Source organism: Euphorbia lathyris, chromosome 4 (assembly GCF_963576675.1).
Source record: "Euphorbia lathyris chromosome 4, ddEupLath1.1, whole genome shotgun sequence".
NCBI lineage: Eukaryota > Viridiplantae > Streptophyta > Magnoliopsida > Malpighiales > Euphorbiaceae > Euphorbia > Euphorbia lathyris.
The window spans coordinates 69,062,879-69,088,561 of record NC_088913.1 but is presented as its reverse complement, the minus strand read 5'-3'; the positions used below and the strand labels follow the sequence as shown (position 1 = coordinate 69,088,561).

At 33.3% G+C, this 25,683-nt stretch overlaps 1 protein-coding gene and 1 pseudogene across 1 annotated transcript; both read right to left on the bottom strand.

Annotated features, from left to right (window-relative positions):
- Window positions 1–2,213: 2,213 nt before the first annotated feature.
- Window positions 2,214–8,855, bottom strand: LOC136226815 (B3 domain-containing transcription factor VRN1-like). The gene is made up of 6 exons (XM_066015473.1): window positions 8,198–8,855; window positions 7,715–8,084; window positions 7,500–7,651; window positions 5,689–6,121; window positions 5,536–5,596; window positions 2,214–2,591 (listed from the first exon to the last, which is right to left on the bottom strand). The coding sequence occupies exons 1-6, from the start codon at window positions 8,288–8,290 to the stop codon at window positions 2,543–2,545; spliced, it is 1,158 nt and encodes a 385-aa protein (XP_065871545.1). The 5' UTR covers window positions 8,291–8,855; the 3' UTR covers window positions 2,214–2,542.
- Window positions 8,856–15,875: 7,020 nt separating this feature from the next.
- Window positions 15,876–25,683, bottom strand: part of LOC136227223 (uncharacterized) — a 109,332-nt pseudogene continuing 99,524 nt past the window's right edge.

Sequence of the window (25,683 nt, the reverse complement as noted above, 5' to 3'; positions counted from 1 at the left end):
CCTCACCGCGTGGTCGGGCGTGATAGCCACACGCCCAACCACATGGTCGGGCGTGTGGCTATCACGCCCGACCACACGATGAGGCGTGATAGCCACACGTCCGACCATGCGGTGAGGCGTGATAGCCACACGCCCGCATGAAGGAAAGGGAAAAAAATAGGCCATTAAAGCCGTAAATAAGCCTTTAAACCTGTAACTACAGAATTATACTTAAAACCTAAAAATACCATACAATTTTAACTAAAATCAGTAACAATAATATAAGTTCATGAATAAATATTATTAATTACAACACATAAAACTAATATAATCTAGTCCAAGCCGCTCTCCTTTCAGCGTATAGATTGTCCAAGTGACGAACACTCGGATCACGAAATCCAGGTCTTAAATAAAGACGTATGTAGTGTTGATAACTCTCTAAATGACAAATCACAATCTCTCGCTCTGGTGGTCTTCCATCATCCGAATGCATCGGCAATATAGTGCAACATCCTAACTATGATGCACATCAGGTTGGAGCAAAAGCTTCAATTTTTGTAACACCCACATATAACTTCCCTCAGTTTCATCCTTCATGATTGCATAGGCGATCAAGAAGTTTTTGTTTGAAGGCGTCATTCCAATGATCTCAAAGAATGTCATCTTATACTTGTTTGTTTTATATGTTGAGTCCATACGAACAAACAAGTAATAAGATCGGAACAGTGTGATCGATGTAGGATGTGCCATAAATAAGTGAGTCACAACATTGCTGTCCGGCACCACTTGCGTCCAATGTACGTATTCCTTATCTATAGCAAGCCGATAAAACTGACCGAATTACATCACGACCCTCAAAGCTCTCAGTCTTGATTTTCTCCCTATACTTATAGATATGTCTTTGTGTCGGGTAATCCTCCGGATGTTTTTCCTTGATTGCAGTAAAAATAGCACAAGGCTTAGCTTGAGCTGAACTCATTTCACGAACAAGTTTTTTGGAACCCAGGCTTAGTCCGCTCATCTGTCTGTAGCCCTGACGATATACAGCCAACTGATGACAGTGCTGTCCTTTATCTCCAGCAATCCCATTCACCACCCAACCGCCTAATTCAACGATTTCCAGAATCTTTATCTGGAATTTGCAACCACGGTACTGTGTTTTTGTATCCCTCCATACTACTTCCTCCATATCCATATCACTTTTCCTTCTATAATTCTTAATACCACGAGCACATTTAACCAATATCCATTTTGACTTGCCCCTGTCTTGTGCGACGTTGTGGTTAACTCGAAGCCGATCCCAATTGCTGTCTATTTTGCCCAGTTAACAGCTTCATGATATGTTTGAAACGTTTGTTTGGGAAAAAACTGCGAACTGTAATCAATGTCGTTTCCGCCAAAATCTTCAAACGAAACCTCCTGCAAATGATAAATAACGAACATTACATTCCAACACGCGATATTTGTACAATGTTTCGATGTCTAAACCCGAAAAAACAGCCACAAATAGGCCCGGACGTGTGAGCATCACGCCTGTGGTGAGGCGTGTGAGCATCACGCCTCACCATGAGGTGGGGCGTATGAACATCACGCCTCACCACATGGCGGGGCATATGCACATCATGTCCCACCTCATGGTGGGGCGTAATATTCAAACGCCCCACCACATGGTGAGTCGTGATGCTCACACGCCCGAGAGCCGAACCAGCGATTTTTTTTTTCAAAAAATTGACAGAAATCAATGGAAGTTCAATCGGAAAAATACCTCGACTTCAGGGACAACGTCATTCTCGTCTCTTCGCGGTGATAACGGATCGCTCTCCATCAAACGTGTTGTCTTTGATTTCGGATCAAAATGTATTTGGGAGAGTTTGAGAGAGTTTGTGAGGGTTTGAAATTTTCAATTTTTGGTTATAGGGCGGTTACGTCTTTTTTCAGGGCTGGAAGTGTGAAATTGGAGCTGGTTATAGTAATCCACTTTGTTAATTACAATTCTCTTCGGGTTGGAGATGTTTACGTGTTTGAGTTGATTAATGGCGACACTCCGCTGTTAAATGTCACCATTTTCGAAAAATTTGACTAAGCCTTTTCTATTTGTCTAGGATATTATCATAGAAATTAACCCATTTACCACCTACTCAAGGTCAACTTCCACCTATTAGTCCTTTTACTCACTCATACCCGAACATAAAGACATAAATAAGTAGGAAGAATAAACTATCGTCATAGGAAATTGTAATTCATAAAGTAAAAGCTGATTCTCAGCTGTGAAAATCCGATCATAAAGATCTTCTAAAAAACCCTTTAAATAGTACATCAAAGGAAACAAAATAATTGTCTTGATAAAGGAAGTAATGAGCTTGGCAGATTGTTCTAACACAACAGAAACAGTCTACAAACAGATAGATACACTGCCAATTGCATCATTGTTCACTACAAAACATCATTCATTAAAGGGGTCTTCAGGAAATGAATTTTGTGAATGATGGCTGATTAGAGAAATTTGAGTCAATGTTTTATCCAACTAGTGGTCATCAGCCTTCATCCTGCTTAATCTTCATCTTCATTGCTTTTCCTTCATGTCGAACACCACGAGTGAGCAGGCAGACCCTCTTATAGAACAATATGCACAATAAAGATATTTCATTAGATTTTAAGGGTATTGAACAGTAAATTTGAGCTACAATTATCAATAAAAACTACAAATTACTAAATATTATTTTCACCTATATATATATATATATATGGAAGAATAACCTTATTCCAATTACCAAACAATATCATTTTAATTTAATTAAACAAATTCAATTTAATTAAAATCCACACCACCTCTCTCTCTCTCCTCCCTTCTCCTAAACGTGACTCTCTCTCTCTCTAATATCTCCCATTCACGACTCTCTTCTTTCTTCCATTGATTGTTCATCAATGAAACACATGTTTATGGATATGTTCAATCAATGAAACAAAATTTAATCATCTTGATTCATGGTAGATTCTGCATTTTTTTTTGTCGATTTTGTCTTGATGTAGCACATAATAATCGATTGATTTCTGCTTTTGCTGGTGGGGGTAATATGAATCCTGCGGACTTCAAGCATAATCCCTCCGCAATTTCTCTAGGAAGAGCTAAAACATGACAAGTTTGGCTTGGTAAAAATGAATTGGGTTTGTTCTTGATTAATTAGCTCGTCTCATCTAAGAATTGTGTGGTAAAAACAGGAGGAATAAGGGTAGTGGAATCGATAATTAATTGGTGTGGAATCCAGAATTAATGAGTCCAAAATCCTATTTTTTAGGTGGAATTAACGAGTCCAAAATCCAGAATTAATGAATCCAGAATTAAAGAGTCCAAAATTCTATTTTTTCTGCTGTTCTAGGTTTTACTATTTTTTACAAAATCATAACTAGAATTCTCACTTGAGGTGTGATTTAAATGCTCTTGTTAGTGTTAACTAATCCTTCTTTTATTCATGAAGAAACATCAATTTCGGAATCGCAAATCGTTCAAAGGAAGATAGAAGAGAGAGTCGGTCATGAATGGGAGATATTAGAGAGAGAGAGAGAGAGTCGCGTTTAGGAGAAGGGAGGAGAGAGAGAGAGGTGGTGTGGATTTTAATTAAATTGAATTTGTTTAATTAAATTAAAATGATATTGTTTGGTAATTGGAATAAGGTTATTCTTCCCTTAAAATAAGAAGTAAGAGAATCCCTCTCTATAGTCTTACTCTATATATATATATATATATATATATATATATATATATATATATATATATAGATATTGTATTCCTCTTACTCTGTTTGTACTAATTTCATAAAGCTGATATTCATGAATGAATTTGTAGTAGGAATATACACATATAATGGCTGAAATAGAAAGCTAGGAGAATCATGCACATAAATATTAGAAATAGAATTCATGAGTTGTGTTCTGCAAGATATAAATATTTTAATTCAGGTTCTTCATTAGGATCCATAGTTGTCAAAACAAATTTGACTCGTGAATCGAAATCCACATTTTGTGAATTGTGACTAATGAATAGAATCAAATTGCAAGATTCAGTTCAACTTCATTATAATTATAAGAAATAAATTATTTACCATGTTGATAATAGTAGAGAGAGGCTCCTCTCTACATTTCATCTTTTTCTCAAGCTTTTCGTCGTTGCCTCTGATGTCACCATTACCTTCTCGGTTCTTGCTTTCAATTTAGTCCCCTTAGAGGGGGAAGAAGGATCACTTATGTTTCAATCTTCGTTTTTTAGTTTTAGATTTACCTTTTTTTTGTTAGTTTGAAGTCTATATACTTTTTGAATTTCTTTTCCGTCAGATCTACACCTGTTATGGATCTATAAATGTGCGTGGTTGCAAAAAAAAAAGGACTCAGATGCGAATATCCGGAAGAGGCTAAATGATGAAGAATGAATTACAGTTATTTTTTAATGGGATTCCACTTACGATGAGTATATGATTTCTATTTTTATTGTATTTGTACCTCTTATAGTTTTTATTGTTCTTTGTAATTTTTTTATTGCTATTTGTAGTCTATTTTCTTCCTTTTGTGGATCTTATCCTACTGTATTTGTACTTTGTGATTTAATGGAATGATATATAAAAAAAAATATTTACCATGTTGAAGTTAAAATATTATCAAATATTAGTTTAGAAATGAAATTCTAATATCAAAAAAATAAATCATATCAACCTAGTACTTAGAACAACTTTTTTTTTATCTTGTTGCTAACTTGATAATGATGAACTGAAACTAGTTTGAGTTTACATGATAAAGAACAATCAGACTAAGTCTTTGTTTGGGAGTTTGGAGGTTAATGGGGGTGAGAGTTAAAGGCGATAATTGAAAAGGAAAGGAATGGATGGAAAGGAAAGTTAAAAATTAATTTATAGAATGCCAATGGGATTAAATGTTTAACACTGTTTGAGAGTTTAAATATGGAGGGAAAGAAAGTTAAATTTACTCAGCAGATACCAAAAAAATTTAAAAAACTTTACGTTACTCCCATTAACCCCCCATTTGGAGGTTAGAGGAAGTAAATCTTTAAATATCATCAACCTTCATTTACTCTAAAAAAACAACTCCCAAACAAAGTTAACTTCATATTTAACCTTACATTACTCTCAGTTACTTCCATTAACCCCTCCCAAACAAGGTTAAAGCATAGTGAATTTAGTAGTTAGTGTTGCTGAAGTTTTTGATGAACATTAATGACGATCAGACTCAAAATAGAACAGAATCGAATTGAATTGTATGATTCTGTTACAATTTATTCAGTTCCAAATAGAACGGAATCCAATCGAATAGTAAGATTCTATCAACAGTGTCTTTGATCTGATTACATTAGCTTTGTTATTGTTTGTTTAATGTAGTACTTAACAGACCATGTTTTCGAAATCCAAAACATGGAGCAACGCATCACCATCTTTCCTCATCATATATTTCCTTGAATAGGTGGTAGGTATATTCTAGTGTACAAATTTATGGATAAATTATAGAACAACATACTCAAATTAATATATGACTGTCAGCTAGAATTCTTACCCGATTAAAGTAGGAATTTCAGTATGAATACCCTTTTCTTTCTTTACTTCAACGATAGTATCTACAAATCAACAAGGCAAATCAATCATTAGTAAAGAAATCAGGATTATTGATTGAATATTATTTTTGTTAAGAATATGGAAAACTCTATACCTTCCCCTATCATGTCAGTGAAATTCTCTACATTTTTCATATCCTTACGAGGCCGAGAAGATGATAATGGTGATTTCTCTTTTCTTTTGCTTGATAGCTTATCAGGAATTTCAATTCGGGTTTCTTCAACCTTAGACACTGGGCATTCTAGTTTTTCATCATCTCCATTAGTTAGTAAACATATGGGTGAATCCCTCGCAATGGAAACCTTCATCAGCAGAGTTTGATCACTAGTATTAATCATTTCAAAGGAGCAAACATCTCCCACATTCAGAGAATTGTCCTTTGCAAAGGCCTTCCATCCTGCAGATAGTGCCGCTCTCCCAAGATGTGGATAATTAAGCAGTTTCACAGGCCAAAATCTATTGTTAACCTCTAACATTGTGGCTTTTGTTCCTGGCTCGATGTTCTTGAAAAAAGTTCTGGTAATGTACTGCACAGTTTATGTAATAGTATTTTACTTTAAATATACAGAACTCATTTTCATAAGTCATTCTAGCAATTGAGTTTTCAAAAATCGGAATTTTTGTAGTTTTTTAAGAATTTTAGTATAGTTTTCCAGTCCAAGCATTAAATTTTTTATCTTGGTCAATGTGTGTTTTCAAAATTGTAAGACTTATTCACCAACCATTACATGAGAGAATTTTTTTAGTTAACCAATATAAATTCATTGGCCTAAACCATATACGCAGTCCCTGAACATGTCACTTTTAGTCATTTTGGCCCCTGAACATACTGGACGACCCAGTTGCCCCTTCAACTATTCAAAAGGGTATTAACAACCCCATGTAACAATTATGACATATTCTCATTGCAAGCACCAAGATCATAATAAAAAGGGGTTGTGCACTACTAAAACAAGCTGCAAATGAGGTTAGTAATGACAGTACACAAGTTCTCTTGTAAAAGTTGCTGCAAATGAGGTTACATATATGCATACTGGTTCTAATAATTCCATAAACACTTGTAATAATGTCACACCCGACCCAAAACGGCATCGGGTATGAACGGAAAACAAGGTAATGAAGTTTTAACAGTCTAGAAGCCAAATACATTCAAAACTTTTAATTTACACCTAAACATCTTAAATTAAACCCAACAGTATATTTAAAATCATAACTAATTAATGCTTTAAAATCTATATCGAAAAATTTTAGACACGGATGTGACAATTCTACCCACCTTAAAGAATTCCGTCCTCGAAATTCATACCGAGTTTTACTCAATACAATTAATCGTTACAATTTCTTAATTACGAGTTTTTTTTAACTCACTATCGAACTATATAACTTTCAAAATTTCGATCCCAAAATATTTTTATTTCCAAATCACAACCCATTTTAGGTCAGAAGAAAATAACCTAGAGCTGTGATACCAAAATGTCACAACCGACCCAAAACGGCATCGGGTATGAACGGAAAACAAGGTAACGAAGTTTTAAAAGTCTAGAAGCCAAACACATTCAAAACTTTTAATTTACACCTAAACATCTTAAATTAAACCCAACAGTATATTTAAAATCTAAAATCGTAATTAATTAATAATCCAAAATCTATATCGAAAAATTTTAGACACGGACGTGACAGTAATAATGTTGGAACTTCATTTTGTTTCCGTTATAATGAAAATAGAGGGTTGCTAATACCACTTTTAAATAGTTAAGAGGGAAAATAAGTCGTCCAGTAAGTTTAGGAAGCAAAATGACCCAACAAATTGACAAGTTCAGGAGGTTGCATATGGTTTAGGCCAAATTCATTAATTTAACTCTATATTGATTGTATTTCTTAATTTGTGTAGAATGAAATCCTTACCAATCTCCCACGATTCAGACAGTCTGATATAATTGGTGCTTTGAAGGATGGATTTGGAGAGTTAAAGTTTTTGGCAGCTTGAGGAGGATTTGAAAGTACAAGGTTTTGTTCCTTGCTGCTACTTTCTTTCTCTATCAATTTCTTTCTATTACCTGCATTCAATCAAGAATTTTAACTATAAATAAAATTTGGATAATATATAAGAGATATCATACCTTTGGGAATATGGCGGGTCAATGTTTTTCTTGATGGCGGGTCCGATATTTGAACAGAAACATCAGGTTCTTTTGCTTCATCAACCATATTCTTCTCATGACTGAAACTGGATGGATATTCTATCTCTGTGGCAGTTTTATCAAATATTGTAACATTGAAATCACCATTCTCCTTTTCATATTCAAATACTAGAAAATGTGCATAAGAAATTGAGTAATATTTAACAAATTCTGGCCATCCCTTTTGTAACCAAATCTGACCGTCACTTTTTATTACGTCAACTTCCCATTTTGCACCACTAGGGACCTTCAACATCACATGGCTTGACAGATGATGTCCATGATTTCTTACAAATTTTCTTGGAAAGACCTGTTTATTTCAAATAAATTGTATAAAATGAATGAACCATTACCATTTATATCCAATCTACTTGAGTACTTATAATTAGTTAGAACAGGACTAAGAAAAGCAGAAACACTAACCAATTTCCCTTGATCATCAAGAATTAGCTTAAAAAACCGAGGTCTCTCTGGTTCAGACAGCGGTTGATTGTTTCTCCTCCTGTCAGAAGCCATGCTAAGCAACTTCTCTTCTTCACCTTTTTGAGAAAACACTTTATTTGCTACAAAAGCTATATGAAATTGAAAGTAACTTATGAGAGAAAAGCTATTAAATTTGAAGAATGAACAAAGTTGAAGAAAAACTCTTAGAGAGAATTCTGTATATTGATGGGGAAGATGAAGATAGAGAGTATAAGAAGTTAACCCTAAATCTAGAAGATGAACAAAGTTGAAGAAGAACTCTTAGAGAGAATTATGTATATTGATGGAGAAGATGAAGATAGAGAGTATGAGAAGTTAACCCTAAATCTAGAAGAATGAACAAAGTTGAAGAAGAACCCTTAAAGTGAATTGTGTATATTGATGGAGAAGATGAAGATAAAGAGTATGAGAAGTTAACCCTAAATCTAGAAGATGAACAAAGTTGAAGAAGAACTCTTAGAGAGAATTATGTATATTGATGGAGAAGATGAAGATAGAGAGTATGAGAAGTTAACCCTAAATCTAGAAGAATGAACAAAATTGAAGAAGAACTCTTAGAGAGAATTCTGTATATTGATTGAGAAGATGAAGATACAAAGTATGAGAAGTTAACCCTAAATCTAGAAGCATCTAAACTATTTATATCGAAAATATAGAAAGTCTAAACTACCCTTCACATAAAACCTAAATTACATTTAATTATCTAGTCCCCTCAAGCTGGAGTACAGATGGTGAGAACCTCGAACTTGATAAGAAAAAGACTTAAACAACTTTACTGGCAAGTCTTTTGTGAAAATATCAGCCAATTGGTGTGTTGTGGAAATTGTAAGTTGATGAATGTTAAAGAATTTATACAAGTGCACGGTTTCCTTGTAGTAATAAAAATATAAATCTCAGGAGTAAAAATATTCTCTCTAGCGAATATCAAATGATCAATTCTTTATAATCTTGAATAACAATAAATTTCAAAATTAAATCCTAACATAAGAATGTCAATTAATAAATTAATTGAATACATCCATATATAAACAAAAGAAATTAATAAATTAATTAATCAATTAATACATTAATTAATAAATTTTTTTTTTTTTTTGAGAATGCAAACATTTCATTAGATAATAAGATTAGTATAATAATAACATGAAAACGGTAAGGAATAAAACCTTACATAAGTATAGGTTATGCCTAATACATGATCCACAAGGGCAAGAAATAAACTGCAAAGAGTAAAAAAACCCATTAAAGGTACCACTAACACAGACAACAAATGGAACATATATTGCCTGTCATTCCAAATTCGCAGAGAAGGAACTGTAGTCTTGATTTCTTCATTTAACCCATTCAGAATTTTCGGATCAGAATCCTTTCTTTTGCAATCCCGTAGATCTAGTGTTCTACGGATAAGATCTACCATTTCCGCTGTTACTAAACCAAAAAAGGTTACAAACGAAAAGATGATGAACAACAGATACTGATCAAACGAATTAAGAGATTCGGTAAAATATATGAAATCCAACGAAAAAAACTTATCAAACAAAGAAAAAAAACTAGAAGAACAGAAACGGTGAGTGAGGAAGAAGGAAGACAAGCCCCCTTCTTCCTTCTCAGTTAAACAACAACAAAATAAATCTGTAATCAAAACAAAAGAAGAAGATAGAAAGGAATTTGGGTGGTTATGAATTTCAAAAAATTCTCAGAGAGAAAAAACCGAAAGAATATGTAGTTGACAGGACCAGGGTTTAAAAAAAAGGAAGTTTGTTATTAAACTTTGCAAAACAAATTCTATTAAACAAATTAAGACACTCGAAATCATTTAATACAAATCACTCATAATCTATTTATACTATATATAATAGCGGAAGCAGAGAAAAATAAGGAGAATGTTTTAGAGGTCTTTTTGATGAGTTGTGATGCGCGTTTTACGTATACGTGCATGTGAAGGCAAGTGTACCTTAGTCGTGTATGAAGTAATAAAGTGAAAGTAGAGTATCGTTCCCACGAGGATGGTGATTATAAGTACTAATCTCTTTGCTTACTATTTATTATTTAAACAACCGAAATGTAGAGTTTGTTGGACAACCAAGCTAAGACTTAAGCAATAAATGAAATAAAAATTACACAAATTAAGTGAGAGATTACTTATAATAAAAGAAACTAAGGCTTCTAACCTCTTTGCTTGGTAATAACACTTAACCCCTTTTTAAGTTGTTTTATCCTTTTTAAGATGGCGATTTTTCTTATTAACTAATAGTTCTCGAGATCGGTTCTAGACTCTCGACTAATTACTTTCCCTTGGTCCGGCTCAAGCAATTAATCAAGAGAAGCATTAAGTTTTCTTAGTTCCAAACCTTCGATTTATTACTTTCCCTTGGTCCGGCTCAAGTAATAAATTTAAGATTTGTAACAAGATTAAATCTAAACCTTTTTAACCTACTTTACCTTGGTCCGGCTAAAGTGATTACTTAAGATTCAAGAAAAACCGCTCGAGTATTTAGTTCTAAACTTTCGATTAATTACTTTCCCTTGGTCCGGCTCAAGTAATTAATCCAAAGAAGCATTAAGTTTTCTTATTTCCAAACCTTCGATTTATTACTTTCCCTTGGTCCGGCTCAAGTAATAAATCTAAGATTTGTAATAAGATTCATGAAAAACCTTGGAAAACCAATAAGCCACACTAAATGGTCATTAGGTCCAACTTATGAATTTCGATTAATCAATCTAATTGCGGTCAATATGAACGATTAATTATATTCAAGTAGAGAGTTGGCCCATCTCCTACAAGCATTAAGAATAAGTTAGTTCTTAAAAAGGATAAAGATAACTTAAATAGGTTAAACATAATTACCACATAATTAAGGTTAAGATCCGCTTTTAGCCTTAGTTAAGGAGGTTTTAGCCCATGATTAGATTAAAACACACCTTAGAAAGATAGATAATGGAGTTCATAGTCATAAAAGAGATTAAAGTTTAGAAGAAACCGTAATGACGATTGTCGAATGAACTTCTTCGATAACATAAAACTTACTTTTATTGAATGAACTCTTGCACAAACAACAACTTGAGCACAATAACAACAATTATAACAACACAAACAACTGATTTTTGAAGAGAAAAATCAGCAAAGTAACATTATAGAGGGAGAAGTTAAGCCTAAGCTTGGTGTGTCTTCAAATGGCACCCAAGGCCTCCTTTTATAGTAAAATGACACACAAAATTCCAAAGACCAAGTCATACTTATGGCCTCCCACTCCTTATCATCTGAATTTAGCATTTAAGAGAGCATGGGGGAAGATTTTAATAATTTAGGAGTTGAATTGTGAAAGGAATCTTAGGCTTCAACATATTTATCAACTTTGGACAATTTTCTGGGCCTGATGAACTTCGAATTTGGAGATGATTATTATTAGACATTTGTTGATCTTTCTCTCAGCTTTCCAACGCATTTTGAATCGCCTCAATCTGAGTCCGTATGAGGGAGATAAGTTGAAAATACGAAAATGTGTCAAATCTGTCCTAGTGTGAACAATTGGACTTTATTTTACAGCACCTATCCGCGACGAAGTGCACGCTGGGTGTCACTAAAACTCCTTTTTTCTGGTCCCTTTTACTCCCGAGTTGCCGCCTTAAGCCCTGACTTGGTTATTTGTGCCGAAAACCTTGCGAAAGTGCCTAGAAAACACACAAATTGGCTTAGATACATAAAATGAAGAAAATATACAAAAACCATTATTAAAATTTATTAAAATGGTACAAAATAACTAGTAATTAAATACTAAAAATGCTATAAATTACGACGATAACAACACCCCCAAACTTAAGCTTTGCTTGTCCTCAAGCAAAGAAAAGTTGAAAACAAAATTTATCGTCGAATAAGTTAACGTAAAGACAGGAATTATTTTAATCGAAAATGAGCAAAAATTCTATATTCAAATCTCGGACTATTTCTTTGGAGAAAATGATTTGTTTTTACACTCTTATTTTCCAAACCGACATTTTTCATTATGTTGAATAAAATTGAACAAATTTAAACACCTCGCATGGAAGTCACTCTTACGCTCAAGTGTTTAGGCATTAAATTTTCGCTCAAATCCGATAAAAACACTAACTATTAAAAATTTGCATGGTCATCCAAATCTTTACCAAACACGACTGACTATAAACACGATCAAAATGTCTTTAACGGGTTGTAACGTTGGTTGAAGGTAAAGGTATGGAGAATAGGAGATTTTGTGGGTAGGTAAATTCACGGGCAATTATTTGATAGATTCACAAAAAAAAAATTGTCTTTCGGAAATTCAGAATTTTTGTAACGAAAATTCCTCTTTTATATGATACTATATATTTTTATTTTTATTTTTTATTTATATATATAGATTTTTTTTGACTTTATATATATATAGATATCAATATGAATTGTATTTATATGTGTATATATATATATATATATATAGAAAGTATGAAATATACGCAAATAGAGAGGTATAACCGTTATTTATCAGTAGAAGTGTTTGTCTGAATTTCGTATTTATTGTGAATCACCATCTCAAGCATATTGTTTACTAATTACCCGTAAATTTAGGGGGAACAAAAATGGTATTTATGAAGGGAATGCGGCTTGTATCGTGGTGAAACGAATGGAATGTCTAGGCTCAAAGGGGTGAACGACGGAGAATATGTTTAAGGTGGGCTACTATTTCGAGTTTGAAACGTGGGGGTAAAACAAGGAAGGCCTTAATCATGTCATGTTTTGAGCTAGACGTGTGAGGTTTTGACCGGTATTTGATGCAAATTCTCAAGTTTCGTGTAATTATGGAACACTCGGGAGAAAAATTGAAGCATTAGTGAATGCTTTTTAAATTAGGCTCAAAAACTCACTTTGAAAAAGGTAATGTGTGCCAATTAACTCAATTTTATTCCTCAAAATGTAAATGTCGATTTGTTAAATACTGAGTGAAATCAAAAACTTTACGTATTCAAAATAGTCCAAAATTCATTTACAAGATTTAAGATTTTCAAATAAAATTTCATCCTATCAAAATTTAACATTTATTCTAGACAAAATTTTGTTTGATTTTCTTGTTCGATTAAAGCAAAACTTTAGAGTGGGGTTTTTATTCAAAATTATTTAACAAAAACATTTATTTAAAAGCTAAATAAAGTAAGTAAAAAGAAAAATAAAGGTGGTAAAAATAAGGTGCAAAATAACACAAAAGTAAAAATAAAGTGCAAAATAACACAACATTAAAATTAGACGTACGCCACATGACTGAAATAAATGTACGAAAATAACAATTACTGAAAATAAAAGTAACGTACTATCCTTTACTCCCATCCCCCATTAGTGTAGCATTTAGTCCCGAAATGCGAAATAAAAACTAACACTAAAGTAGAAAGTAAAGGATAGAAAGACTCCATGTCGAAGGCAACTGAGGATTATAGTGTCTGGAGTTGATTGTGGGTAGAAATTAAATGCTTAATGGAGGTTGTCGCCCGAAAAGTTACCGGAGATGGAGAGAGGGATGGACTTGAGAGCTACAAAATAAGGAAGAAAATGATTAAAAAAAATTAAAATAGGTAAATTGGGGGAAGGAAAAAGAAAAAGAAAAAGAAAGAAATGAAAAAGAAAAAGAAAAAGAAAAGAAAGAAATGAAAAAGAATAAAAAAGAAGAAAGAAATAAATAAAACGAAAGAAAACGAAAGAAATAAAATGAAAATGAGAAGGGCCAAAGAAAAAGATAAGGAATAGAAACGAAAAAAAAAATATTATAATAAAAAAAAAATTAAAGCGGGGGAAGGGGGCGAGATGGTTTCCAGAGAGTGGAAACTCTCTGGAATGTCCATCTCGCCGAGATGGACAATCCAAAGAGTGTCCACTCTCTGGACGGCACCATCTCGTCGAGATGGACTCCATCTCGACGAGATGGAGCTGTATAATGTTTTTTTTTTTAATCTAATATATATAACTAACAATAAACTTTAGAAAATTATATATATATGCTATTTTTTTTTCTCTTTTTTGTCAAAAATAAAAACAAGATTTTTTTGAAAGAAAAAAAAAATAAAAGTAAAAATTGAAATAAAGATGTTAAGAATATCGGGTTGCCTCCCGACAAGCGCTAAATTTAACGTCGTTTAGCTCGACTTTATTGAGTGGCTAGTTGCTCGTGGTCGGGGCATTGAGGTATACGACGGAATCGTTCATGCTCGTGTCTCCCGTCTCGTATAGTTTCACTCGTTGTCCGTTTACTTTGAATGGTGCCACACCTTCTCGTTGAACCGCGATCACTCTCGAATGGAATGTTTCGGTTACTTCATATGGCCCGTGCCATCTCGACTTTAACTTACCGGGAAAAAGTCGTAACCGAGAGTTGTATAGAAGAACTTTATCCCCCGGTTTGAATGTTCGTGGAATGATATGCTTGTCATGCCAACGTTTTGTCCGTTCTTTATATAATTTCGCGTTTTCGTATGACGAAAGGCGGAATTCATCGAGTTCGTTGAGCTGCATCAAACGTTTTTCTCCTGCAGAACACATATCAAAATTTAAAAACTTTAGAGCCCAAAACGACTTGTGTTCTAACTCTACGGGTAGATGACATGCTTTTTCGAAAACTAGACGATACGGTGAGGCACCTATAGGGGTTTTAAAAGCCATCCTATAGGCCAACAAAGCATCGTCTAACTTAATCGACCAATCCTTTCGGGATGAATTTACCGTTTTTTCTAAAATGCTCTTTAATTCCCGGTTGGATATTTCAACTTGACCACTTGTTTGGGGATGATATGGGGTGGCTACCCGATGGGTGACTTCGTATTTCGCCAATAATTAGTCAAATTGCTTGTTGCAAAAGTGCGTGCCACCATCACTAATGATTTCTCGGGGTGTTCCGAATCTAGTGAAGATGTTTTTCTTTAGGAACTTCGTAACCACCCGAGCATCATTAGTAGCTGAAGCAATCGCCTCTACCCATTTGGATACGTAATCAACCGCAACAAGCACAAATTGGTTACCAAATGAATTTGGAAAAGGACCCATAAAATCAATGCCCCACACATCAAAAATTTCACAAACCAATATACTCGATAGGGGCATTTCGTGTCTACGTGATATGTTACCCGTTCGTTGGCACTTATTGCAAGATTTTACGAACTCATATGCATCTTTAAAGATCGTAGGCCAATAAAACCCATATTGTAAGACTTTGGCAGCCGTACGATTTGGACCGTGGTGGCCACTGGGTTCACGTGAGTGACAAAACTCAAGTATAGATCTTACCTCTTCTTCTGGGATACACCTACAAATTACATTGTCTCCACAAACCCTAAAAAGGAAAGGCTCATCCCATAGATAGTGTTTTGCATCGGCGAAGAACTTATGTCTTTGTTGGTATGTGAGCCCGTGAGGAAGTATATTACCTGCTTGAAAGTTTGCGAAGTCGGCGAACCATGGTAATGTTGATTCGCTAAACAGTGATTCATCTGGAAAGAACTCCTTGATCTCTCTTTGCACGTCGGTTTTATGTGGTTCAGACTCTAATCGTGAAAGGTGATCGGCAACCACATTAGCTACCCCTTTCGTGTCTCGTATCTCCAAATCAAATTCCTGGAGTAGGAGAACTCATCTGATCAATCTTGGTTTTGCATCCTGTTTAGATAAGAGATATTTTAGTGCGGAATGATCAGTGTAAACAATAACTTTAGAGAGCACAAGATAAGAACAGAATTTATCAAAAGCGAAAACAATTGCTAGTAGCTCCTTTTCGGTTGTTGTATAATTTTGTTGTGCTTCATTCAACGTCCTACTAGCAAAGTATATCGGTTGAAAATTCTTATCTTTCCGTTGTCCCAAACATGCTCCAACTACCAAATCACTAGCGTCACACATTAGTTCAAAAGGTAAACTCCAATCGGGACTAATCATTATTGGCACATCAATTAACTTTTCTTTCAATAGTTCAAAAGCGGATAAACATTCCTTAGAAAAGTTAAACTCAACATCTTTCATCAACAGTTAGGTCAATGGCTTTGAAATTTTTGAGAAATCTTTTATGAAACGCCTATAGAATCCAACATGTCCTAGAAAGCTTCAGATAGCCTTAACAGAATTAGGCGGTGGCAATTTTGCAATCACCTCCACCTTTGCCGTATCTACTTTTATGCCTTGACATGATACTTTATGGCCTAGAACAATCGATTCATTAACCATAAAATGACATTTTTCCCAATTTAGAATCAAATTAGTATCTTCACATCTTTTAAGCACTAGTTCCAAATTATGCAAGCAACTATCAAATGTTTTTCCAAACACGGAAAAATCGTCCATGAAAACCTCCATGAAGTTTTCAATCATGTCATCAAAAATTGCCATCATGCACCTTTGAAAGGTAGCCAGGGCATTACATAATCCGAAAGGCATTCTACGATAGGCAAAAGTTCCATATGGGCATGTAAAAGTTGTTTTCTCTTGGTCGCTTGGAGCAACCGGAATTTGCATGTATCCGGAATAGCCATCTAAATTACACATATAAGCATGTCTCGATAATCTTTTAAGCATTTGATCGATGAAAGGTAAAGGAAAATGGTCTTTTCGAGTGGCATCATTCAATTTTCGGTAATCAATACACATGCGCCACCCGGTTACCTTTCTTACCGGAATTAGTTCATTTTTTTCATTAGCTTGAACAGTTATACCTCCCTTTTTAGGTACAACTTGTACCGGACTTACCCAACTACTATCCGAGATTGGATAGATGATACCTGCATCAAGGAGTTTTAGAATTTCAGTTTTCACCACTTCCTTCATGCTTGGGCTTAGGCGTCTTTGAGGTTGGGCCGTCGGTTTAACTTGTTCTTCCATGAAAATTTTGTGTGTGCAAATAGAAGGACTTATTCCTTTAATGTCCGCCAATGTCCATCCGAAAGCTTTCTTGTGATCTTTGAGCACATTAATCAATTTTTCTTCCATTTCACCTGTCAAAGAAGAAGAAATTACAACAGGTAAGTTTGAGTTTTTACTTAAAAATGCATATTTCAAATGAGATGGTAAGGGTTTAAGGTCTAATTCGGGTGGCTCTTCCAATGATGATTTGGGCCTCGGTTTGTCCCCTCGAACGATTTTCTCATACTGGTCACGGATCCACATGCAATCCTCGGGGTCATAAGTCAAGTTGGCAATTTCTCGATCTATCACGACCTCCTCTTGATTTGACCCGAGACCATTTAACATTACTTTTTCCAATGGGTCTTCACACATGTCATTCTGAAAAACATCTTTAACAACTTCGTCTGTTATATCAAGTAAGTTACAATGGTCAATATTGTCGGAAGGATACTTTAAAGAATTGAAAACATTAAAAATCACTTCCTCATCTTGTAACCGGAAAATTAATTTCCCTTGTTGCACATCTATAAGTGTTCTCCTGGTTGCTAGAAAAGGACGACCCAAAATTATCGGGACTCGATCATCCTCCTCCATATCAAGAACAATAAAATCAGCCGAAAAGATGAATTTATCCACTTTAACCAACACGTCTTCTACAAACCCTTTGGGGTATGCTAGAGAACGGTCGGCTAATTGTAAGGAAACCTTAGTGGGCTTCAGCTCTCCTAAACCCAATTTTCGAAAGATACTTAATGGCATGAGATTTATGCTTGCTCCAAGATCACATAGTGCTCTTTCGAAATACATACCACCGATAGTACACGGGATAGAGAAACTTCCCGGGTCCTTCAATTTGGGTGGTAATTTATTGAGTAGGATAGCCGAACATCCTTCCGTTAATTTCACTGTTTCATTATCCTCCAATTTTCTCTTTTTGGAAAGTATATCTTTTAAAAATTTAGCATACATGGGCATATTTTCCAAGGCTTCCGCGAACGGAATATTTATATGTAATTTCTTGAAAATGTCGAGAAATTTGGAGAATTGCTTTTCTTGTTTCTCTTTGTTCAACCTTTGGGGAAATGGAATTTTTGTTTTGTAAGGTTGAACAAGTGGATCCGCAAAAAGCTTAGGAGGAGATGAATCTTGAGGTTGAGAAGTACTTACCTCGTCCGTGGTATCTTTTACCTGTTTGCTCGGAGCCGATTGTAACTCTTTGTTGTTTCTCAATGTGATGGCTTTCACATGCTCCATTAGGTTTGTTTCCGTGTTGCTTGGAAGGAATCCCATAGGACGTTCGGACATGGCTTTTGCTAATTGGCTTATGCTCGTTTCAAGCCCTTTTGTAAACGTCTCTTGATTTCTCTTCCACTCCTCCATACCTGCAAGATGAGATTCCATTTTTGCAAGAATTGTTACAATAGCCGAAGCTTCATCACCAACATTTCTTTTTTCATTAGGATTAAATCCGAGTGGAGGTCTTTGCGGATTTTGCACATTTTGATTATTAGTCCATGAGAAATTAGGGTGATTTCTCCAACCATTATTGTATGTGTTGGAATAAGGATTAGATTGCTTAAAATTTCCCACAAAGTTTGCACTAGCGGTATCCCCAAGAAATGGGTTTGCCGCTTGACAATCCTCACTCTTATGTCCACTTAAACCACATAAATCACACAAATTATTTTGGTTCAAATTAGCCATTAATAGATCCGATTTTTTATTTAACTCATCAATGCCGGATCTCGAAGACGAATCAACCAAATATGTTCCCGCTCTTGTTTCGAGGTTTTTTTCCGCTTGCCAATGAGAGCACCTTTCCGCCAATTCTTGGATTAAATCATAAGCCTCCATTTGGGTCTTCTTAAGGATGTTTCCACCTGCGGCAGAATCAATTGTGGCACAGTTAGCGGAAGATAAACCATTATAAAAAATACTAACCTGTTGCCACTTCTCAAATCCATGATGTGGGAATTTCTTCAGTAGTCGACGGAATCGCTCCCACGCATCATATAATGTCTCTCTCTCGGTTTGGCGAAAAGAACTTATCTCGTTTTTGTACTTCGCTGTTTTAGATGGAGGGAAGTACTTAGCTAAGAATTTCTTAACTAACTCATCCCATGTCCCAATGGATCCGGCCTCGAGAGAATCCAACCAGTCAGCTGCATCATCCCTTAAAGAAAAAGAAAACAATTTTAGTTTAATAGCTTCTGGTGGTACCCCATTTTGCTTAAGCATAGAACAATGTTTAACAAATTTATTTAAATGGGAGTTTGGATCTTCTCTCGGATCTCCGCCAAATTGACCGGAGTTTTGTATACGTTGGATCATTGCCGGCTTGATCTCGAAGTTGTTTGCTCCAATGGTAGGTTCCACGATACTTGAATTCATGTCCAAACGGTTTGGAGTGAGTAGATCCATTATGGAACATTCCTCTTGCGCCATGTTTGCTCTTCGATTAGCCAAGTTCCTGTGGAAAGTACGCTCAATTTCAGGATCAGGCAATAATATAAAGGCCAACTTAAACTTCTTGTGTTCATAAAACAACAAAAAAAGGAAAATAAAACGTCTAAATTAATAGAAGCTCGACTAGATTAATATTATAATTCTACTATCCCCGGCAACGACGCCAAAAACTTGATGCGCGTTTTACGTATACGTGCATGTGAAGGCAAGTGTACCTTAGTCGTGTATGAAGTAATAAAGTGGAAGTAGAGTATCGTTCCCACGAGGATGGTGATTATAAGTACTAATCTCTTTGCTTACTATCTATTATTTAAACAACCGAAATGTAGAGTTTGTTAGACAACCAAGTTAAGACTTAAGCAAGAAATGAAATAAAAATTACACAAATTAAGTGAGAGATTACTTATAATAAAAGAAACTAAGGCTTCTAGCTTCACTTAACATCTTTGCTTGGTAATAACACTTAACCCCTTTTTAAGTTGTTTTATCCTTTTTAAAATGGCGATTTTTCTTATTAACTAATAGTTCTCGAGATCGGTTCTAGACTCTCGACTAATTACTTTCCCTTGGTCCGGCTCAAGCAATTAATCAAGAGAAGCATTAAGTTTTCTTACTTCCAAACCTTTGATTTATTACTTTCCCTTGGTCCGGCTCAAGTAATAAATCTAAGATTTGTAACAAGATTAAATCTAAACCTTTTTAACCTACTTTACCTTGGTCCGTCTAAAGTGATTACTTAAGATTCAAGAAAAACCGCTCGAGTATTTAATTCTAAACTTTCGATTAATTACTTTCCCTTGGTCCAGCTCAAGTATTTAATCCAAAGAAGCATTAAGTTTTATTATTTCCAAACCTTCGATTTATTACTTTCCCTTGGTCCGGCTCAAGTAATAAATCTAAGATTTGTAATAAGATTCATGAAAAACCTTAGAAAACCAATAAGCCACACTAAATGGTCATTAGGTCCAACTTATGAATTTCGATTAATCAATCTAATTGCGGTCAATATGAACGATTAATTATATTCAAGTAGAGAGTTGGCCCATCTCTTACAAGCATTAAGAATCATAAGTTAGTTCTTAAAAAGGATAAAGATAACTTAAATAGGTTAAACATAATTACCACATAATTAAGGTTAAGATCCGCTTTTAGCCTTAGTTAAGGAGGTTTTAGCCCATGATTAGATTAAAACACACCTTAGAAAGATAGATAATGGAGTTCATAGTAATAAAAGAGATTAAAGTTTAGAAGAAACCGTAATGACGATTGTCGAATGAACTTCTTCGATAACATAAAACTTACTTTTATTGAATGAACTCTTGCACAAACAACAACTTGAGCACAATAACAACAATTATAACAACACAAACAACTGATTTTTGAAGAGAAAAATCAGCAAAGTAACATTATAGAGGGAGAAGTTAAGCCTAAGCTTGGTGTGTCTTCAAATGGCACCCAAGGCCTCCTGTTATAGTAAAATGGCACACAAAATTCCAAAGACCAAGTCATACTTATGGCCTCCCACTCCTTATCATCTGAATTTAGCATTTAAGAGAGCATGGGGGAAGATTTTAATAATTTAGGAGTTGAATTGTGAAAGGAATCTTAGGCTTCAACATATTTATCAAATTTGGACAATTTTCTGGGCCTGATGAACTTCGAATTTGGAGATGATTATTATTAGACATTTGTTCATCTTTCTCTCAGCTTTCCAACGCATTTTGAATCGCCTCAATCCGACTCCGTATGAGGGAGATAAGTTGAAAATACGAAAATGTGTCAAATCTGTCCTAGTGTGAACAATTGGACTTTATTTTACAGCACCTATCCGCGACGAAGTGCACACTGTGTGTCACTAAAACTCCTTTTTTCTGGTCCCTTTTACTCCCGAGTTGCCGCCTTAAGCTCCGACTTGGTTATTTGTGCCGAAAACCTTGCGAAAGTGCCTAGAAAACACACAAATTGGCTTAGATACATAAAATGAAGAAAATATACAAAAACCATTATTAAAATTTATTAAAATGGTACAAAATAACTAGTAATTAAATACTAAAAATGCTATAAATTACGACGATAACAAGTTGTCAATATAGTAAAAAATTTAAACGTCACAAATAAACATATATATAAAGCATGATAGATAAGTCATCATCAACATTTAATTTTGATGATATATTAGTTTTGTTTAATGTATTAGTTTTGTTTTTCATACTCTTATAATATAGTTTTATAATTTTATTCTTACTTTAAATAATATAGTCTTATAATTTTGTTCTTACTTCATTAAAAGATTCATATCTATTTAGAAGCGGTTTCCATTGATAAATTATTTGGTAGCATTTTTTTCAAGAATTTTTGGAGAATTCAAATTTTGATATTTCCAGTTGAAGAAATCCGATAGAAATAGAAGATATGTGGACAACTAAAATCAGGAAACGCAAAGGTATCAAAAATTACAGGAAATCTTTATATTTCTGAAGGTAATTATTCTATTTTTTTCATATGTAGTAGTTATTTTGTTTTCAATAGTGTTGCTTTATTTTTATAAAACAATAGCTGTTATAGTTCCATTCTTGAGAGATGAAATTTCTTTTCTGCCGTTACCCAGGTTCTATATCTCTCGCTATCTTGTCTATGTTTTTTTTATTTGTCTTTTTTTCAAAATGACTAAAATAAAGATTTTGTATATTTGCATTCTTTTTTAGTTATGTTGCTAGGTGTAGTCGTTTCGATTGTCAACTCTAACTAAAATTTAGATTTCCGGCTTAATATGAACTCAACTGTTAGGTTTAATTGAAGTTAGATTAATTTTTGAAATTCATAACATGGTGAAGTGCACAAATTTTTTTAAATTTGGTTTATCAACTGATAGGGATCGTATTTTTTTATTTTTATGCATTTTCGTACGAATAGATATAAAGTTTCACACAATAGTGGTTCATTGAAGTTGGAGACATATTAAAGAAAATAATTAAAGAGGTATTGAAATATTATAATTACAATGAAGTTTATTTCAAATATAAATTATATTATATCATTATTACCATTCTAAGTTTATTTCTCATTTTTAATCTTCTACATTACAGTAAAACCTTCATAAATTAATACTCGATAAATTAATAACCTCTTTAAAATAATAATTTCTTCTGGTCCTAACTTAGGCCAGTTTAATAAATTAATACTCGATAAATTAATATCTCTATAAATTAATAAAATTTCATAGTCCCAAAATTATTAATTTATAGAGGTTTTACTGTATTATTATTATTATCATCATCAACAAGAAATTAAGTTTTTTTTGCATATTCCTCTAAACAGAGAGATTGTAAGTGTACAATTATTCTTGAAGAATTTAGATTGTGCTAGATATGAACTCAAATGAAGGTAACTAAAAATAAATTTTGATGTTCAAAATCCGAAAATGTACATTAATTATGAGATATTGGAACAATCGCTTTTGTAACACATACCTATATAGTTATTACCATTATACTGTGGTTTTATTTCAAGAGTTTTAACAGATGGAAATGAAACATGATCACAGGACAAGTTGTTGGAAATTAAAACTATTATTATTTGAATCTTTTCAATTTCTAAAAATGTTGGGCATAATCGCTCTAACTAAAATAGAATTAGTTTCACATATTAATTATAAACGTTTTTTTATACTGTTGGTTAGAATTGTGATTTAATTTTATTTAACTAAAATTAATTTATGGACTTAATACTTCATTAAGAAAAAATGAAAATTTTAATTCATGGACAAAAAACATTTGCACTTTCCTCTTTATATGTATATCTTGACATTTTCTCTTATTTTAGAAATAAAAAAATAATTTTCTCGTAATTTTCTTTTTTGTCCCTTTATTTTTGTTTTCTATTCATTTTTGTTTGTTTCATGTTCTTCCTTTCGAAAATTCAAGAATATATAATTATTATAAAATATTAATAAAGTCAAAGAAATGATATCTGCGAGCGTAACTGATATAGCATGCAATGGAAGAATGAAGAACAAATTGATTGAATATCTTGATGGGGTATTATGAGATGAAAATAGGAAAATGCATCACCTTAAGCTGATTCAATTGGAGATATCAGGTTATTGTAACCTAATGAATAATTGAATTCGCATACTTTGGTGATCATAAAATTTCATCAAGAAAAATGATTATCATCAAGATGAATTTGTATATAATTCTTATGAATTTTTTTTGTATGTAATTGAAGTTTTTTATTGCAAAGGCTAAATGTATATATGTAACATATTAAATTGATAAAGTCTTATCATGTAAAACATTAGAAAAATATTGATTGTAATAGTTTATAGCATAATAAATGAATGTTACTTCCATTTCAATATAGATTGTAATTCTTTGTATCGTAGATATAATGTTGAATTTTAGTTGTAGTTTAATTAAATTTTTGGTTTTTCATTGTATTCTAATATATTTCTTAATTAATATCATATTTTGTTATTATTATTTTAAAGTTTACGAAGCGAAATGTTGTATGAAGAAAAATGTTGTTTGAATCATTATGCTCCGTTTTTTTTCTAATAAAATAAAATATTAACTGCTTATTACTTTATTTTATAACCTAATTAATGAAAAATATTATTTTCAATACAATTACGATGCATATATATTAAATTTGTTGTTAACTTTTTTTTAAGAACAAAAAATTATACAAAGTTATTTTTTTAAATAATCTTTCTTTTTTGTAAATTTAAATTATTTTAAAACAAAAAAATTATTATCATTATATACAAATGATATATAATTAAAAAAAAATATTAAAATATTAAATTTTTGTACAAAAATCTAATCGACCCACGCAACGCGCGGGAACAATACTAGTTATAAATATAACAATGCATGTATGTAATATTTCAAGAAGAAAAGAAGATGTAGAAAAGAGAATGATGATCTCTCAATCTTTTACATGTTTGTAGTTTTCCTTATCGATCTCTATCTTCAAACTCCACTTCAAAGGATGAATTTGATCTTGCTTTTAATCTTTTAATGTAATCATTTGTGACCTTTAACTTGAGCTAGTCCATCCTTTTTATAGATTTCATGCACCTTTCCATAAGGTTGCAACTCTTCAAGAAACCCCTCTAGAAGTACATGACTCTTGGATGAAACCTTTTCGTAACACAAATTTTTAGCAAAATTGGGTGATTTGCAACCGCTCTCTACGTAGTGGTCATAACATAGGACTACAAAACTGGCTTAGCAATAGGGCACAATCGTGATATAGGCAGAGTTCACGACACATAATTATAGCAAACACTGCAAGAAGCTTAAAATCTTCACTTCTTTCATGCATAACACCATGATTTGGGGCAATAACTTTCTAAAAACCTAAACAATAAAAACACACAAAAATAGTGACAAAATACTAATATTTACAATACATCATTACATTTAAACTTATAATAACCATACGAATATGAATTTATAAAGTTCATATCATACTTCCCCACATTTAGACTTTAACTAAACATGAAAAAAAACACAACAATAACTAAAACATTGACATTAGAGCATTTCCCTTCTTTGATACATGTTCAAATATTAGGCTTCAATCATTAGATAAATAGTTCCATCACTAGTGGAAAAATGACCATTTGCATCGGCTCTTATAAAGTACGATGTAAAAGAGTCATTTGCATCGACTCTTTATTTAGGACCGACGCAAATGTCATGATATTTAGTATTTGCATCGGCCCTTTCAAAAGGGCCAATGCAAATATTAATTGAATTATTTGCACCGGCCCCTTAACAGGGACCGATGCAAATAACTGTAGTAATTGCATCGGCCCTTTTAAACGGGCCGATGCAAATATCAATTGAATTATTTCCATCGGTCCTTTTATAAGAGACCGACGCAAATAGTGTTAGTATAGATTTGAAAATTAATAAAACATGAAGGAGGTATGTTGTAATTAATTGGATCAATTTATAAATATAAAAAGTTAAACATAAATTTGGATTTTAGGGTTAACTTTCTTATTTGTAGCCGCCTCCCCATTTCTATCGTCTCCTTCTCACAGTATCGAAACTCAGCTGCCTTCCCT